At 46.8% G+C, this 17,422-nt stretch overlaps 1 protein-coding gene across 1 annotated transcript; it reads right to left on the reverse strand.

The window, feature by feature from the left end:
- Nucleotides 1–11,706: 11,706 nt before the first annotated feature.
- LOC114038151 (neural cell adhesion molecule 1-like) lies at nucleotides 11,707–14,132 on the reverse strand. Its single transcript, XM_027855312.1, has 6 exons — nucleotides 14,086–14,132; nucleotides 13,612–13,773; nucleotides 13,233–13,435; nucleotides 12,697–12,786; nucleotides 12,340–12,570; nucleotides 11,707–11,992 (listed from the first exon to the last, which is right to left on the reverse strand). The coding sequence occupies exons 1-6, from the start codon at nucleotides 14,130–14,132 to the stop codon at nucleotides 11,844–11,846; spliced, it is 882 nt and encodes a 293-aa protein (XP_027711113.1). The 3' UTR covers nucleotides 11,707–11,843.
- Between the last annotated feature and the right edge of the window lie 3,290 nt (nucleotides 14,133–17,422).

Genomic DNA, 17,422 nt, shown 5'->3' on the forward strand with positions numbered 1-17,422 from the left:
TGTGTGTGTGTGTGTGTGTGTGTGTGTGTGTGTGTGTGTGTGTGTGTGCAGCTGTTTTTAGAGGTAATTCTGGAGACTTGTAAGTTTTTGGTTCTTTCAGGGTAGTATGATTTAGGGAGAGGTGTGTTCATTTCTCTCCTGTGCTATGCATTTGTCTGTGAGTGCCCACAGGCACTCTCTTCCACCCTGGAACTGTGACCAGGGTCTCCGCTTCACTGTAGCTGCAAGCTCTGGTGTGCCAGTGCTCCTTCTTGCCCTGGGACTGAGACCAACTCTGTGACTCTGATCTGAGTATGGGCAAAGTAACAGAGGTCTGTCCCTAACAGTGTCCCTTCCACTCCAGAAGCAAAGCTCCCACTTTAGCGTAGAGTTAAAAGTCGAGAAATAGGCTGGAAAAATGAGCAAACAGAAAAAAATATTTCTGACTGTAGAAAGTTACAGGGAAGATCAAAATATACTCAGATCAGAAGAAGAAAACAAAGTCAAAATCCCTACATCCAAAGCCTCAAAGAAAAATATGAATTGGCCCCAGGCCATGGAAGAGCTCAAAAAAGGATTTTAAAAATCAAGTAAGAGAAGTAGAAGAAAAAATGGGAAGAGAAAGGAGAGTGATATAAGAAAATAATGAGAGAGAAAAAGAATCAACAGCTTGGTAAAGGAGGCACAAAAAATACTGAAGAAAACAATGCCTTAAAAACCAGAATAGGCTAAATTACAAAAGAGCCCAGAAATCCAATGAAGAGAAAAATGACTTGAAAAGCAGAATTGGCCAAAAAGAAAAAGATATACAAAAATTCACTGAAGAGAAGAACTCTTTAAAAAGTAGAATTGGCCAAATACAAAAGGAGGTGCAAAAACTCACTGAAGAAAATAATTCCTTAAAAATTAGAAATTATTGGACTACCTGAAAACCATGATCAAAAAAAAGAGCCTAGACATCATCTTTCAAGAAATTATCAAGGAAAACTACCCTGATATTCTATAACTAAAGTGTAAAATAGACATTGAAAGAAGCCACCAATCACCTCCTGAAAGAGATCCCAAAATGAAAACTCCCAAGAACATTATAGACAGATTCCAGAACTCACAGGTCAAGGAGAAAATATTGCAAGCAGCCAAAAAGAAACAATTCAAGCATCGTGGAGTCAGGATAACACAAGATTTAAAAGTTTCTACCTTAAAAGACCAAAGGGCTTGGAATATGATAATCCAGAGGACAAAAGAGCTAGGATCAGGGGCAGCTAGGTACCCAGCAAAACTGAGTATAATGCTTCAGGGGGAAAATGGATATTCAATGAGATAGAGGACTTTCAAGCATTCCTGATGAAAAGATCAGAACTAAATAGAAAATTTGACTTTCAAATGCAAGACTCTAAAGAAGCATAACAGGAAAAACAGGAAACATAGACAAGGAAAAGAAATTATAAGGGATTTAATAAGATTAAACTGTTTACATTCCTATGTGGGAAAATGATACATGTAACTCCTAAAGACTTTCTCATTATTAGGGCAGTTAGAAGAAGCATACATGAAAAGAAAGCATAAGTGTGAGTTGAATATGATGGAATGATTAGCTAAAAAAAAAAATTAAAAGGTGAGAAAGAAGAATACGCTGGAAGAATGGGAAAGGGAGAAGTGGGGTGGGGTAAATTATATGACATAAAAGAGACTTGAAAGATATTTTACAGTGGAAGGGAAGGTAAGTGGAAATGGGAGGGGAGCACAGGAACCTTGCTCGCATCAGAATTGGCTTAAAGAGAGAATCACACACACTCAGTTGGGTGTAGAAATCTATCTTACCATACAGGAAAGTAGGAGGGGAAAGAGATAAGAGAAGGGAGGTAGGGCTGATAGAAGGGAGGGCAAATTGGGGGAGGAAAAAATCAGAAGCAAAACACTTGTGAAAATGGATAGAGTGAAAGGAGAGAGAGAGTAGGATAAACGGGGAAAATAAGATGGAGAGATATACATAGTTGGTAATCATTACCACGAAAAAAAATTTTTTTTTACAGCAAGTTTCTCTGATAAAGACTTCATCTCTCAAATATATAGAAAACTGAATCAAATTATGGAAATAAGAGTCATCTGTCAATTGATAAATGGTCAAAGGATATGAATAGACAGTTTTCAAAGTAACCAAAGCTACCTATAGTCATATGAAAAAAATGTTCTAAATCACTATTGATTAAAAAAGTACAAATTAAAACAACTCTGGGCTACCACCACACACTTATCAGATTGGCTAATATGACAGAAAAGGAAAATGACAAATGTTGGAGGAGATGTGGGAAAATTAAAACACTAATACACTACTGGTGAAGATGTGAACTGATGGAACCATTCTGGAGAGCAATTTGTAGCTATGTCCAAAGCGCTATAAAACCATGCATAGCCTTTGACCCAGCAATACCACTACTAGGTCTGCATCCAAAAGAGATAAAAACAAAACAAAACAAAACAAAAAGGAAAAGGACCTAGCTGTACAAAAATATTTATAGCAGCTCTTTTTGTGGTGGCAAAGAATTAGAAACTGAGGGGAATGGCTGAACAAGTTATTGTATATGATTGTGACGGAATACTATTATGCTGTGGGAAATGACTAAGGATGTGGTTTCAGAAAAATATGAGAAGACCTATATGAACTGATGCAAAGTGAAGTGAGAAGAACTGAAAGGTCATTGTGCACAGTAACAGCAATGTTTAATGGTGATTAACTATGAAAAACTTGTCTACTCTGATCAATACAATGATCCAAGACAGTTCCAAAGGACTCATGATGAAAAATGCTATCCACTTCCAGAGAAAGAACTACTGAACTCTGAGTGCACATTGAAGTATAATTTTCTCACTTTTTTATTTTTCTTGGAATATGGATAACATAGAAATATGTTTTGCATGATTTCACATGTATAATTGATATCATATTGCTTGTCTTCTCAGTAGGTGGGAGAGGGGTGAGAGGGAAGGAAAAAATTTGGAACTCAAAATTTAAATAGAATGTTTAAAATAAATAAATAAGTGGAAATTATTTTTAAAAAAAAGAGAGAAGAAAGTGACCTCTCGAGGGCAGGGATTGTGTATTTTTGCCTTTCTTTATATTTCCAACAATTAGCATGGTACCTAGCACAAGGCACTCCATCTCCTGACTCCAGCATTTTCACTGTCTGTCCCCCATGCCTGGAATGTTCTCCCTCCTCATCAATGCTGCTCTCTCCTGGTTCCCCTCTTACCTGTCTGGTTGCACCGTCTCAGGTCTCCTCAGCTGGATCTTCACCCAGGTTACGACCATTTAGGATCTTTTCCTTCTGTGTTGTCTCACTCAGTTATCTCATCAGCTCCCATAGGTTCAGTTATCATCTGCATCTATATATCCATCCCTAGTCTCTCTCCTGAGTTCCAATCTCAAATAAGCCAGTCAACAAGTATTTATTAAGCACCTAGTTTGTGCCAGGCACTGCGCTAAATGCTGAAGATACAAAGAAAGGCAAAAGAAATCCTCAGAGATCACAGTCTAATGTGGAGGCAATATGCAAACAGTTATGAGCAATCAAGATATGTGCAAAATAAATCTGAAATGGTCAATATAGAAAAGGCACTAGCACTAAGGGGAATCGGGAAGAGAGGGAAGGGTAAGGGGAAGCATTACATAGTGTTACTACATGCCAGACACTGCGTGAAGCACTTTGTAAATCCTATTTCATTTGTTCCTCACAACAATCCTGCAAGGTAGCTGCTATTCTTATCCTCATTTTACCATTGGGGAAACTGAGGCAAACCAAGATTAAGTGACTTGGAAAGATGTCTTGCAAAAGGTGGGAAGTTAGCTGAGACTTTGAGGAAACCAGAAAAGCCAGAAGTCAGGGAAGAGGGAGGAGAGCCTTCCAGGGATGGACAGGGCCACTAAAAATGCAGGATTCAGGAGATGAAGTATCCTGTGTGAGGAACAGAAACAAGGCCAGTACCACGGGAGAGTAGAGAGTAAGGTATAAGAAGACTGGAAAGGGTTTGGGGTAGAGGGCAGGTCATGACGGGCTTTGAAAGCCAGAGGATTTTGTTGAATGGTCAGACCTGTGTTTAAGGAAGATCACCTTGGCATCAAGCAGAGAATAGACTGGAAAGGAGAGTCTTGAGACAGGTAGCCCTACCAGTAGACTACTGCAAAAGTCCAGGCATAATGTGATGGTCTTAGCGGCAAGAAGGGGGCCTATATAAGAGATGTTAGGAAAGTAGAATGGACCATACTCAGCAACTGATTGGAAGGGGGTGGTAGTGAGAAAGAGAGTAAGGAGTCAGGGGTGACACCTAGGTTGTGAGCTTGCAGGACCAGGAGATTGGTGGTGCCCTTGACAGTAATTAGGAAATCAGGATGATTAAAGGATTTGGGGAGAAAACTAATTAGTTCAGTCTTGGTCATATTGAGTTTAAGGTGTCTATGGGACATCCAGTTGAAGGAGATGTGAGACTAGAGGTCAGGAGAGAAATTTGGGATGGACAAATAGATTTAAGAATCATTAGCATAAAGATGGTCATTAAACCCATGGGAGCTGATAAGATCACCAGGTGAAGTAGTATAGGGGAAGAAGAGAAGAGAGCCCAGGATAGAGCCTTTGGGACTCCCACGGTTAGTGGGTGCAACCTGGGTAATGATCTGGCAAAGGAAACTAATGAGGAGTGGTCAGAATCACCAACTGCCTATTGACCATCTTGAATTAGACATCCCATAGGCATCTCACACTCAACATGCCCAAAACAGAGCTCATTATCCTCTCACCACCAACACCCCTCACCATCCAAACCCTCCTCTCTTCTGAACTTTGCTATGCATGTCTAGGATACCAGCACCCCCTAGTCACCTCAGCCCCTTCCTCTCACTCACTGGACATATCCCATCCATTGCCAAATCCCCTTCTTTCCACTCTCACAGCCACAGACCCTCATCACCAGTCCCCTGGACCACAGCAATAGCCTTCTAACTGGTATCCCTGCCTCAACTTTCTCCCCACTCAGCTCCATCCTTCATTCCACTGCCAAGATGATTTTTCTAAAGCATAAATCTAACCACATCACCTCTCCTCCTCAAGAAACTCCCTTTTGGGGGCAGCTAGGTGGCTGAGTTCAGCAGGAGGACCTGAGTTCAAATCCTGCCTCAGACCAAACACTTGACTAGCTGTGTGATCCTGGGCAAGTCACTTAACCCCAATTGCTTTAAAAAAAAAAAAAAGAAAAAGAAAGAAAGAAAGAAAAGAAGAAACTCCCTTTTGTCTCCAGGATCAAATATAAAATCCTTTGTTTGGCATTCAAAGCCCTGCATAACCTAGCCTCCTCCCACCTTTCCAGTCTTGTCACATCTTACTCCCCTCCATGAATTCTACTCTCTAGTTAGACTGGCCTTTGTACTATTCCTCTGTTATTTTCCCTTTAGGATGTGAACTCCTTGAGAGTAAGAATTGTTTTTGCCTTTGTTTTTATCCCCAATCCTAAATTCACCTCTTGCCAATTGTAAACATTTAATGTGTATTGGCTGGCTGATTGACTAATTCACCTTCACCTCAGAACCTTGAGTTTCCTTCAAAACTCAACTGAACTGCCAACTCCCAACCTCCACCTCAAATTACTCAATATATTCTGTATAAATGTACATATTACCTCCCCATCAGAATAGAGGGAGGATCCATGAGGGTGGGGACTTTCATTCTTCTCTTTGTAAATCTAACACTTAGCACACAGGCCCCCCCCCCCCATAGTGGGTGCTTAATAAATGCTTGCTGATTGATTGAACCAGGAGCAAAAGTGCCCCCATTCAGGTTGTGCTTTGATACTAGGCAAAGATAACTGGGCCAAGCAATTCGCCATGGGGTTTGGGCAGGGCGGGGTGATCATAAGCCCATAAGTTTCAAAGTACAGTTTTAGAAAGCAGCTGTGTAGAAGGGCACAATTTCAACAAGATTTGACTTTCCCTTGTCTTACATAGCTCAATAGCTCTGGGAGGGACCAAAAAAAAAAAAAATTGGTTGAACTGGAAACTCCCTGGCCTGCCTTCCCACCCCACTGAGTTAAGGGAGCTGTGGTCTCTGACTCTTTCAATGAATGAGTGAGTGAGTGAATGAATAAAAAAACATCTATTAAGCACTTACTATGTGCCAAGTACTGTGCTAAGAACCAGGGATACAAATAGAAAAAACTAGCCAGTCTCTGTTGTTAAGAAGCCACGTTCTAAACAAGGAATACAACACACGAAAGCAAATTCAGCTGCTAAGGGTCCAGCAGTGGGGCAAATGATCAGGCCCCATATCCATAGGTTACATCCGCAGATTAGGTAATGGTTCGAGGTGTACAGGCAGCGCAGGTGGTAGGTAAGGCCTGGAGGATTTTAGGAGACAGTGGTGATATAGGCAATAGGGTCTGGTCCTCCTCTATCTCATGGGAAGGAATGGGGTCGATGATTCTCACGTCATCCAAGCCTTGGAGCCCTCAATTATCCTGAATGTTTCTAGGCAGCTACTGTCAGAGGAAAGGGAGATGGTCCCTAAGCCCTGACCTGTAGAGGTGCTCTGGGTGCCTGGCCAAGCCCTCAATGAATGGAGGCGGCCACATTAGGATACGAATCTACGTCCCATCCTGCCAAGTGATGGTCCTAACTTTTAGGGTTCCCTCACCCAGCTTTGTCTATCATCTATTACCCTCCTCTCTCCTTGTGCCTCTATCCAACTGTCCTCAAACTTTGGCAAATACATTGGATGGGAGGTAACTGGCCCTTGTTGGCACTAATACGGTCCCTCATCTTCTCTAGCAGCCTCAGACTCTGGTCCTCATCCCTCACTGACCACCTCTTGTCAGTGTGGTATTCAGGCACTCTTCACTCTGCCCTCCTGCCTCCTATTTTCCTCTGATTCATTCCTGCCTCTGTCCTTACTTAGCTAGTGATCAGGCTGGCATTGGAAGAATCATGACAGGAACATCACAGTGCATGCTCCTGAACATATGTGTGCCTACTAATTCATACAGTGTTATGGGGGTGGAGAAGAATAATCAAAGCTAGCTAGTACCACAAGTTTTGCAGAGCAAATACTTTACTAATTTTGTCTCATTTTATCCTTATAACAACCCTGAGAGGGAGGTGCTATTATTGTCCCCATTGCACAGATGAGGAAACTGAGGTTAAGAAGTTAAAGTGACTTGCCCAAGGTCACACAACTAGTGTCTGAGGCAAGATTTGAACTCAGATCTTTCTGACTCGAGATACAGTGCACCAGCTGTCTAGGTGGGTCACAGAGCTGGAAAGGGATTCAGGAGGTCAACTGACCCAAACCCCTCATTTTACCAAAAAGGAAACTGAGGCCCAGAGAGGATTTACCCAGAGGAGTAAAAGGCAGAATGGGGGTTCAAACAGGTCCTCTGACTTCAGAGTGTTATTTCAACCACCCACTGCTTCTTGGACCTTGGACTCTACTTCTCTGTTTTTGCCAAGCTCCTAGAAGCATGCATCAAGGGGGATCAGGAGAATATACCATTTCCCTCACTTTGAGCATCAAAGGCCAGAATTTCAGGGTCCAATAGATTTTAGTAAGGGTGTCCTTCCAGGGCCTCCCCAGTTGTCCCTTAATTTTTGGAATCCTCAACCCTCATAAGCCCTGAACTGGAGTCAGAGGACCTGGGTTCAAATCCAGCTCTGCCATTCATTACCTGTATGTTCTTGAGGGGTCAAACTCTGAGGCTTCTTTCAACTCTAGATCTAGGCTTCTATGAAATCTTCCCGGTTTGGGGTTCAAACATCTGTCACATGTTTTTGGTTTTGATTTTGGTGGGAATGAGGGCAGTCACTGATGGTTCAGGTACAGTACCACCTTGTCGGCAAGTCACTGCATTGCCTTGCTGGATATTTAATACAGTTACATGTTGTCATTCTATAAGCTTGTGGAAGGCAGCACTCAAAGCACAATGAGAGCTGGATTCAGATCCTATCTCCTTCACTGTCATGTAACCTTAATTAAGTTCTGTTACTTGCCAGAAATTGCATTATCTTTTAAATCCATCTTTTAAATCTTTTATTCCTCATCTTTCTTGGATTCTCTTTGGCTTTTGAATTTGTCCCCCCTCTCATGCTGGACATTCCTATCTCCCTGAGTTTTCATGTCATATGTTTTCTCACCAAAGAAGCTGTTCTGCCCTCATCCCCTTCCCAGGATCAGGAGAATGCCATCAGGAATGTGACATCAGAATTGTCCAAGATAGACAGGAGCATACAGAACATCCATCTCATTGTACAGAGAAGTAAACTGAGGCCTACATAGAGGAAGGGACTGGCACAAGGTCCTGTGGTTTCAGAGCTGGGGATTCATTTCAGGTCCTTAATTATTTGATCCTTTCCTTTCTAGGTACCATATTTTAAATAAGACATTAACCAGGATGAGCCTGGGGACAATGCCAATAGAAGACCCCAAAGGCCTTCTACAGAGAAGCAGATTTAGGCTCAGTAGTATGGGGAGGTGGTGGGGTGGGGAGGTAAGGTATCGTGGTGCATTGGATAAAACCTTGGTGTCAAAGACCTGTATTCAAGTCTACCTATGTATGACACACTTGGATTGTTAACCACTTCTACCAGAACACTATTTCCTCCTCAGGCTAACTTCCTTTTTGCCCTTTCTTTCCCTCCCTTCCTCTAGTAATAGAAGGATGAATGAATTATAATCAAATCAGTTTTACCACTGTCCCTGGATGGGGTGTGTCAGCCTACTTCCCTTTGGCCCCACGCACCATCCCTGGAATCTTTAAGTGCAAAATGCTCCTCTGTGGCCACTGTGTCTACTTTCCCATTAGAATGTGAGCTCTTTGAAGTAAAGGACTGCCTTTGTTTTTATATTTATACCCAAGTGCTTGGCACATAGCAATTACCTAATACAAACTTTTTCATGCTTTCATTTATGTCGGCTCTGTGACCAAGAGTCAGTCACTTAATTTCTCAGTGACTCTAAGACAACTCTATTGCAAAGCAAGTGCTGATCTTTTATGAGTAGAGGAAGTATCTGTCCTCACGGGTAGTTCCCTACACCAATCAATCAAAGGTCAGCTCCTCACTGATCATACCCTTTCAGTGCAGGACATGAACCCCAAGCTCCCTCCACCCTTCTCATCCTTCTTGGTCCTCTCCAGAGACCCCCGCCTCAACCTCTAACACCTCACTGACCCAGTGCTAGGCTGTCCTCTCCAATACACCAGTTTCATCCTTTCCTACTCTGATTCCAGTTCCCAACCCCAACCACTCTGTGATACAGTTGCCTGACTGCCACCATTCCCCTCAGGCATCCGGGTATTTGAGGTCTTCTGCAAACCCAGGCATTAAATAATGTCTTTCAGGGGCCTTCAGGTGTTCTTTCCCTTAACTCCTTCACACGCCCTTCCCTCTGCAGAATGAATCAGAAAGACCAGGAAAAGTCATAAAATCAACTTTATTCGAATTGGAACCACCCCCCTTCCACCTCTTCCCCAAATTTCCCAAACCATCACCAGACCACAGTATTCAGGCCTGGAGCCCCTGAGACATTAGGGGAAATGCTTTTCATGGGAAGAATCCTTGCAACATGCTGAAGGAAGAAAGGACAGGGGTCAGTCCTGGGGCCTCTGGCTGAGAGCAGAGGCAGTCCCCCTCCCACCCTCCTCCCCCACCCCTTTCCAGTCCGTCTCCCTTTTGGCTCACTGCTTTTCTCCTGCTCTCTCTTAAGGCAATGGGAAATTTGGGCAAACAGCCCCACATGTCGACAGTAACAGCACAAGGCATCTACTCCTATAGCCAGAAGAAGTAGAAAGACCAAGGCAAGGCCTGAAACGGCCCCAGGACCCAGCACTGTAGAAGGTGATTCTGTGGGGAGGGTATAGAGAGAAAAAGGGGAAAAAATGCGTCACTGGGTTTTTGGGAAAAGGGAGAAGAGAAGTCATTTGCCCTAGACCTCCTGTTCTCACCCCTTTAAGGACCCTGGTATCCTAGATCCCCATACCCTCAACAATTTCGGGTTCTACCCTACCCCCAGTCAAAGGCATCTGGGCCTTCAGCTCCAATGCTTTCAGACACCCGGGCTTCTAGGCTCCCAGTCACACCAAAACTCAGTCCTTGAAGGTCCTGGTACTGATGTCAAAAGGCAACAAGGATTGAGGAATTTGGACACCCAGCTCCAAATCAACCCCATCAGAAACTCAGGTTCCCAGCTCCCCATCCCGCTGCCTTAAGGATTCAGAGAAGTCAAGAGAGGAAGGGAAAGAGACTTAGGGGCTCGGATCCCCAGCCTCGGGCTCACCTTCTTCCAGCACCTGGATCTCCAGCTCCAAGGTGCCAAAGGGATTGGAGGCCAGGAGCTTCATTGGGATGAAATCTGCCTTCTCCTTAGGGATGAACTGAAACAACAGGACAGAATGGTAGGGGAGCTCCCTTGTCTGAGCCCTTGGACCTGGTCCCCAGATCCCACCAGCTTGGGGACGCAGATCCCTTTAGAGAACGAGAAATTGGGCTCTTCCTCCCTGCCCCGCCCCAGACCAGGGTGTCCAGTACCCTCACCTGGTAGGTGCGTATGTGTGGCGCCCCTTGGCGAACTTCTCGCAGAAGGCTGCCCCTCCAAGAGAGGCTGAGCTCCGGGGGCGGGTCCCCGTGCACCAATACTGTCAGTGTGGTTAGACGACCCCTGCGCGTCCACACCGCGCCCGCATTGGGTCCCTCCAGCCGGGGACGGGCTGTGAGGTGGAACGGAAAGGAGGATGTGAGAGAATGGCCTGGCCCCCAAAAGGTGGAGGAAAAAAAGGCAAAGAAACAGAGATGTCTCTCTCTCCCTCGCCCCCACCCCGCCCTGCGCTTACAAGTCGCTCTCAGCGTCACGTTCTCCCGCGCGCTCTCCACGCGGCTCGGCTATGGACGCCTCGCAAGTGTAAACCCCAGCATCCGAAGGCTCCAGATCCCGGATGGTCAGAGTTCCACCCTTCACTGACACTCGACCTAAGGAAGTAGCAGAGATTCAGAAGCCTCGTCGATGGGCTCGGCCGAGAAGGAGGACCCTCCAAGAGCCACCTCCTCCCCATCAGGTCCCAGCCAGCGAAGGCGAGCCTCGACTTCCCCGCCAGACACTGCAAATAACACACCTGGCCCATCAGAAGAATGAAGTGGATCTAGGATACCAGGGTCCTTAAAGGGGTGAGAACAGGAGGTCTAGGGCAAATGACTTCTCTTCTCCCTTTTCCCGAAAACCCAGTGGTGCATTTTTTCCCCTTTTTCTCTCTATACCCTCCCCACAGAGTCACCTTCTACAGTGCTGGGTCCTGGGGCCGTTTCAGGCCTTGCCTTGGTCTTTCTACTTCTTCTGGCTATAGGAGCAGATGCCTTGTGCTGTTACTGTCGACATGTGGGGCTGTTTGCCCAGATTTCCCATTGCCTTAAGAGAGAGCAGGAGAAAAGCAGTGAGCCAAAAGGGAGACGGACTGGAAAGGGGTGGGGGAGGAGGGTGGGAGGGGGACTGCCTCTGCTCTCAGCCAGAGGCCCCAGGACTGACCCCTGTCCTTTCTTCCTTCAGCATGTTGCAAGGATTCTTCCCATGAAAAGCATTTCCCCTAATGTCTCAGGGGCTCCAGGCCTGAATACCGTGGTCTGGTGATGGTTTGGGAAACTTGGGGAAGAGGTGGAAGGGGGTGGTTCCAATTCGAATAAAGTTGATTTTATGACTTTGGTCTTTCTGATTCATTCTGCAGAGTGAAGGGCGTGTGAAGGAGTTAAGGGAAAGAACACCTGATTGTCTTCAGACACCTGCTCCCTCCAGTCTGTGGGCCCTCTCCCGGTCAGGGAACCAGGCATCCGGGTCCCTGGCCCCTTACTCACCCTTATCTCCCAGGACCAAGCCCTGATGCTCCCAGGTAATGTTGGGCTGGGAGATCCCTGTGACCTTGCATTGCAGCTCCGTGACGGACCCCTCCTCCGCAACGGTGGGGCTGAGATTAAGGCTGAGGATATGGGGCCTCTCTGAGGGGCAAGTAAGGAAAAGGGGGAGCTGTGTTGGTCTTTTCTACAGGAATCTCTCCTTTCTTCATCTTCTGCCCCACCCAGTTCTACATCTCTTGTTCCACCCATGTTTCACAATCTCTAGGGTTTCTCATCTCCCCCTCCCACCGCCCCATGTTCCATAGCAGAACCTGACCTCTCTTATCTTCCCCATTTCCCAACTCCCCGAATCAGGAGTGTCCTATGCCTTTTCCATTTTCCTGGTGTCCCCAGTGGTGTCCCAAGTCCTAACGCACAATCCCTTCGTGCTCCATCTCCCGAGTCTCCACGCTCCCCCCCCCCCATTTTCCCTCCACACACAGACGCACCGATGGCCCGGATCTCGAGGATCTCCTCCTCCTCAGTATCTCCAGGCTCTGCCACGCACTTTAGGAGCCCACCTTGACCTGGCTCACTCAGGGTCACTCGGAGCCCCACTGAAGCCTCGTCGATGGGCTCGGCTGAGAAGGAGGACCCTCCAAGAGCCACCTCCTCCCCATCAGGTCCCAGCCAGCGAAGGCGAGCCTCGACTTCCCCGCCAGACACCGCAAATGACACACCTGGCCCATCAGAAGAATGAAGTGGAGCCCAGAGAGGCAGATGGGGAGTAAGGGAAGAAAGTTACAGGGGCGCAGACGCAAGAGATACTGGGCGAGACAATTGGGAGCTCCCCCCTTCCCGGTCACCTTTGCAGATGAAGTAATGGGAGCTGCCCAGGTAAATGTCTCCGTGGGCCGGGACGATGGTCAGGAACTCAGACTTGCCAAGAGCTGTGGCTGCAAGACGTAAGGGGATCCTGAAGCTGGCTGGACAGCCCCTGCCCTGGGCGAGACAGACTTCCGGTCATGCAACCTCAGTCACCCCCACACCCTTCATGGGACAAGAACATCTGAGCCCACCCAAGCAGCTCCCAATCTCTCAAGGACAAGGACCCAGGAGTCCCATCCCGCCCATTCACCTCCAGCCCTTCAGGGTCCCAGACGTCCGGCTCTCTAGGTCTGAGCACTCCCTGATCCTGAGGTTCCAGACCACCCAGCCCTGGAAACCCCTAACCCCGTAGAGACCCCGCCTCTGAAACCCCCAGCCCCATGGGGACCCAGAGATGACTCATCTCAGCCTCAGACACCCTTTAACCCCTCGGGGACCCAGGAGTCCCAATCTAGTCTCTGATGGCCCCAGTTCTGCAGGGACCGAGACAATGCTACGCCCGGTCCCCACTCACCTGCCGCTGCAGCCAGAAATAGAAGCCTCGCAATAGCAGGGGTCGTAGCGACCAGGACCTCGGATGCTTGGGTTCTCTCTGGAGGGCCAGCTACGCAGACCTGGGGTCCCGGGAGGTAGGTGGAGGGCATCCATTTATCCTTTCCTCGGGCTGACAGACTAGCCTGAAAGATGGCTCCGGGCGCAGGTCTTGGGGCTGGGGTCCTAGGGCGGTGGTCACAGGGCTGAGACTAAAAATAGACCCTGAGAAGCAGTCGCCCAGGCCCCGCTCCCCAGGATTTCCGTCCTGCGACGTGAGGCCACCCTGGAGCACGAAGGATGGTGGTCAGACAGTAAGGGGGACTTCCCGGTACAGACACTGGCTCCGAACAGGACCTCACTCTCCCCTCCTCCTCCGCCCCGGACCCAGGAGGAGTTCCTGCTGTCCCCCTTCCCGATGATCGGTGAGGCACATCCCCTCCTCTTCCCGAGTCCATTTATAAGCCCCCGCCGGCCGGGAGGCGCCCAGAGGGGCGTGGAACAGCCCAGGGCCAGTGTGGCCACTGTGGAGGCGGGGGGGGGGGGGGGGGGGGGGGGGGGGGGGCCGAAATTCAACAAATGCTGAAAAAGTCCCAGCTCTGACCTTTAGCGCCAGCCAGCCAATGAGAAGGGAGAAAGGCTTAGTGGGCTGGACCACAGAGGGTTAGGGTAGTTAACTCATTAACGCGACGAAACAACCTCGACCCATTCATCGCAATTTTCCAACTTCCAGTGGAATGGGAGATCTGTTTGGATGCTATTTTGTTTTGTTTCCCGGTCTAACACAGTACCTGACACAAAGTAGGTACTTAATAAATGTTCCCACCATTTCTCACCTAGCTCCCTTGGGCCTCATTCCAAATCTCCCGAGCTCTCCATCCATCCGCAACCTCATGTAGTTTGTTTCCAGCCTTGACCTGCCCCGTCTCTGCTCCCCCATAAACATATATTTCCTATTCCTCTATTCTTCCTTCCTTCCTTCCTGCATTCTAAAATTCTTTCAGTATTCAGTGAACATGCTTATAGCCTCTCCCACCTAGAAACTCTCTTCCTTCACCAGAAACCTTGGGTTGGTCTTCACCTTGAGCCCCCTCCTCCTTTAGAGAAATATAAACTATTGGACCCAGCCCTTTCCCCCTTACACACACACACACACACACACCGGCCACCACAACTTCCTCATCTGTCCCCTCTTGGAGCACACCAGGGCATTTTGACTCTTTTCTCCTGCTCTCCCCACTGAGGGTCCTGGTCCCTTGTTCCAGACTAAGGGCCCCTTCCAGATCTCTGAGAAGAGAACTTTGGATTCTCAGCCATTGTGAAACAAGTCACTCACTCCCAGTCTCACACACAAACACTTTAATTTGTGATCCAGTAAATTGTATGTGGGGCTCCTCCCCAGCTTCTAGACTGAGAATCTAGGTAGATCTACTTGCCTATATTAAGTCTGGCTTTTGGAGGAAGAGAGTGCAGGGGGGTGAGCAATGATTTGGAGGTTAGAATAAGCCAAATTATAGAGGTTGAATGGGTATATTTTGGGTGGAGATTAGAGTGGAGATTGTTAGGAAAGATATGAGGGGTGGGATTTAGGGCTTTAATATGGGGGTTAAGTGAGAAGTATTGGGGGATATGAGGAAATGACAGAGCAAAGGGAAATGTATAGAGGGGATGACAGTGGGTGTTACATGGCTGTTATATGGGGCATTATAAGGACTTTGTGAAATGAAGATTCGAGTGAGAAGGGGTTGGAGCAAGGAGAGGATATGAGGAGATGAGGTTAGGATGAAGAGAGCCTATGACTTCAGAAAAACCTGAAAAGACTTGTATGGTCTGATGCTGGATGAAGTGAGCAGAACCAAGAGAACATTGTACACATTAACAGCCATGTTGTGTGATGACTAATATTGATAAACTTAACCCTTTCCAGCAATACAAGGATCTAAGACATCTCCAGAGGCCTCGTGATGGAAAATGCTATCCACGTGCAAAGAAAGAACTATGGAAGTTGAATTGCTATTTCTTTTTCTCTTCTCTTGAGTTTTGTTTCCTCTTTCTGATGGTTCCTTCTATTGGTTTTAATTTTTACTTACAACATCACTAATGTGAAAATATGTTTAACAAGGAATGTATATGTATAGCCTATGTCAGATTGTGCACCGTCTTGGGGAGGGTGGTGGGGAGGAAGGGAGAGAAAAATTTTAAACTCAAAAGCATATAGAAGTGATTATTGATAAATCAAAATAAATTAATATAAAAAAATTTTTAAAAAAGAAAGAAAAAAAGGGGAATAAAAAAAGGATGAGAGAGCCTAATAGAGACCCATTGGGTAGCAGGTTGTCAGCTAATCCAGGCTAGGGCTCTGGTAAGGGAGGCCTTTGGCTGGTGCAGATGCTGGTGTAGGGACCAGTCAGCTGTGTGTGTTTCCCTTCCTTGTCCCTCTCCCACAGCTACCCACCTGTTCCAATTCAGGATGGGGAAGGAGTAACTCCAGTTTGTGGATATGATGGTGGTGATGGGGCCACCACCAGAGAAGAACCATTTGTTTTACTCCATTGGCTCCTTCCTCTTCTGTCTGCCCCATGGCATTGTGGCTGTGGCCTGCTCCTTACAGGTGAGACCCCTCTTTGATTCACCTACTCCTTCCCCAGACCACCAGTCCCCACCCTCTCCACTCCATAACCTGTCCTTTTCTCCATGTCCCCCTTCCCCAGGTATTTTTTTGCCTGGGTCCTGCCCCTGACTTGGTCTCCCCTTCCATGAACACACATGCTGCCTCCCTTTACCCATTGCCTCTGCTCCCCCTAAACCAGACATTCCAACAGGCAAAGTGTTATCTAGTTTTCCATCTTGACCTTCATCCTGGGCATCATTACTTACTGCATTCGCCCTGTCTCTGGTCTATTCATTCCAGCCATGACTGAGGAAGGTGATCACCTACAGAAATCAACCATCCTCTTCCCTTTGTCTGCTCACCCCAAGTCGGTACCCCATATTACAACCAATTCTTCGAAGCCTCTTCCATTACCTCATCTGGAACAAGGAAACAGACTCCCATCCCCAATTATTTCACCTTTCACCCCTGCACAGTCACTGACCCTAACTCTCCCTCCCCAGACTCACCTGGGATATTCATGAAACACCCACCCCCAGGAACTTTTCCTTTTACTCAATAAATTTTATGCCTTTTCTCCAATTTCTGGGTAGATGATTTTGTGTTATGTGTTTATGGCTCTTTCTGGGTGTACTTGTGTGTGTGTGTGTGTGTGTGTGTGTGTGTGTGTGCGTGCTACTGTGGCCTTTTGTGCATCTATGTGAGGGTTTGAGTGAAGACTTAGAGTGAGGATTCCTTCCCTAGTGTCCTTGAACTTGCTTTAAAAAAAATTTGGCTAACTGTATTTTACTATAATTGGGTTCCTTTGTAATTCCGTGCATCTTATTTTATGCATTTAAAAACATAGTGCCCAGCTGGGGTATTATGATGGAACAGGATTGCTAGAGCAGCAAGGGCCAATCTGGCTTGAATTCAGAAGAAACACCCAGCTATAATCACCTCCAATCTGACATAAATCCCACGCAGGATCAGACTGCTGAGCCAGAGACAGAAATAAAGCCTTCCCTCTTCCTCCATTCTTTGTGAGCCTTTGTGAGCAGAGACCTCCCCAGTCCTTCCGGGAGGTCAAGGAGAGAAAAAGATTTCAAAGGGAGAGACAGTTAGCAATGATTCTCTCTCATGGGAGAAGGTGAGTTTGTGTACTGTCTTTTCCTTTTCATTCTATGTTCATTAAGGCTGCAATGAAGGCAATATTACAGTTGCAACCAAGGCCAGAATGGGAGGAAGAAGAAGTGAGCTTTAGAGGGAAGGGCCATGTCCAGGTAATTGCAACAATTTCTTTGTTTTAATACTATATTTCATCTCCCGGATTAGACCTCCGGGGAGCTCAGAATGAAGTTGCATTGGCACCTCAGACATGTCAGGGTTATTGTGGGAGAGCAGATTAGGTGTGGAGAGGCCAGAAGGGATCTATTGGGGCTTGCTAAAAAGTCAGTGGCTCCAGGGGCAGCTAGGTGGCGCAGTGGATAGAGCACCGGCCCTGGAGTCAGGAGAACCTGAGTTCAAATCTGACCTCAGACACTTGACACTTACCAGCTGCGTGACCCTAGCAAAAAAAAAAA

This window comes from Vombatus ursinus, unplaced genomic scaffold (assembly GCF_900497805.2).
Source record: "Vombatus ursinus unplaced genomic scaffold, bare-nosed wombat genome assembly UNPS02010822.1, whole genome shotgun sequence".
Lineage (NCBI taxonomy): Eukaryota > Metazoa > Chordata > Mammalia > Diprotodontia > Vombatidae > Vombatus > Vombatus ursinus.

Excerpts from the sequence above, each read along its gene's own strand:
- LOC114038151 (XM_027855312.1), bottom strand. The coding sequence starts at position 14,132 with ATGGATGGAGAGCTCGGGAGATTTGGAATGAGGCCCAAGGGAGCTAG. Across the intron at positions 13,774-14,085 it reads ATGAGGCCCAAGGGAGCTAG|TGGCCACACTGGCCCTGGGC; the intron begins GTGAGAAATGGT and ends CCGCCTCCACAG. Across the intron at positions 12,787-13,232 it reads ATTTCTGGCTGCAGCGGCAG|CCACAGCTCTTGGCAAGTCT; the intron begins GTGAGTGGGGAC and ends TACGTCTTGCAG.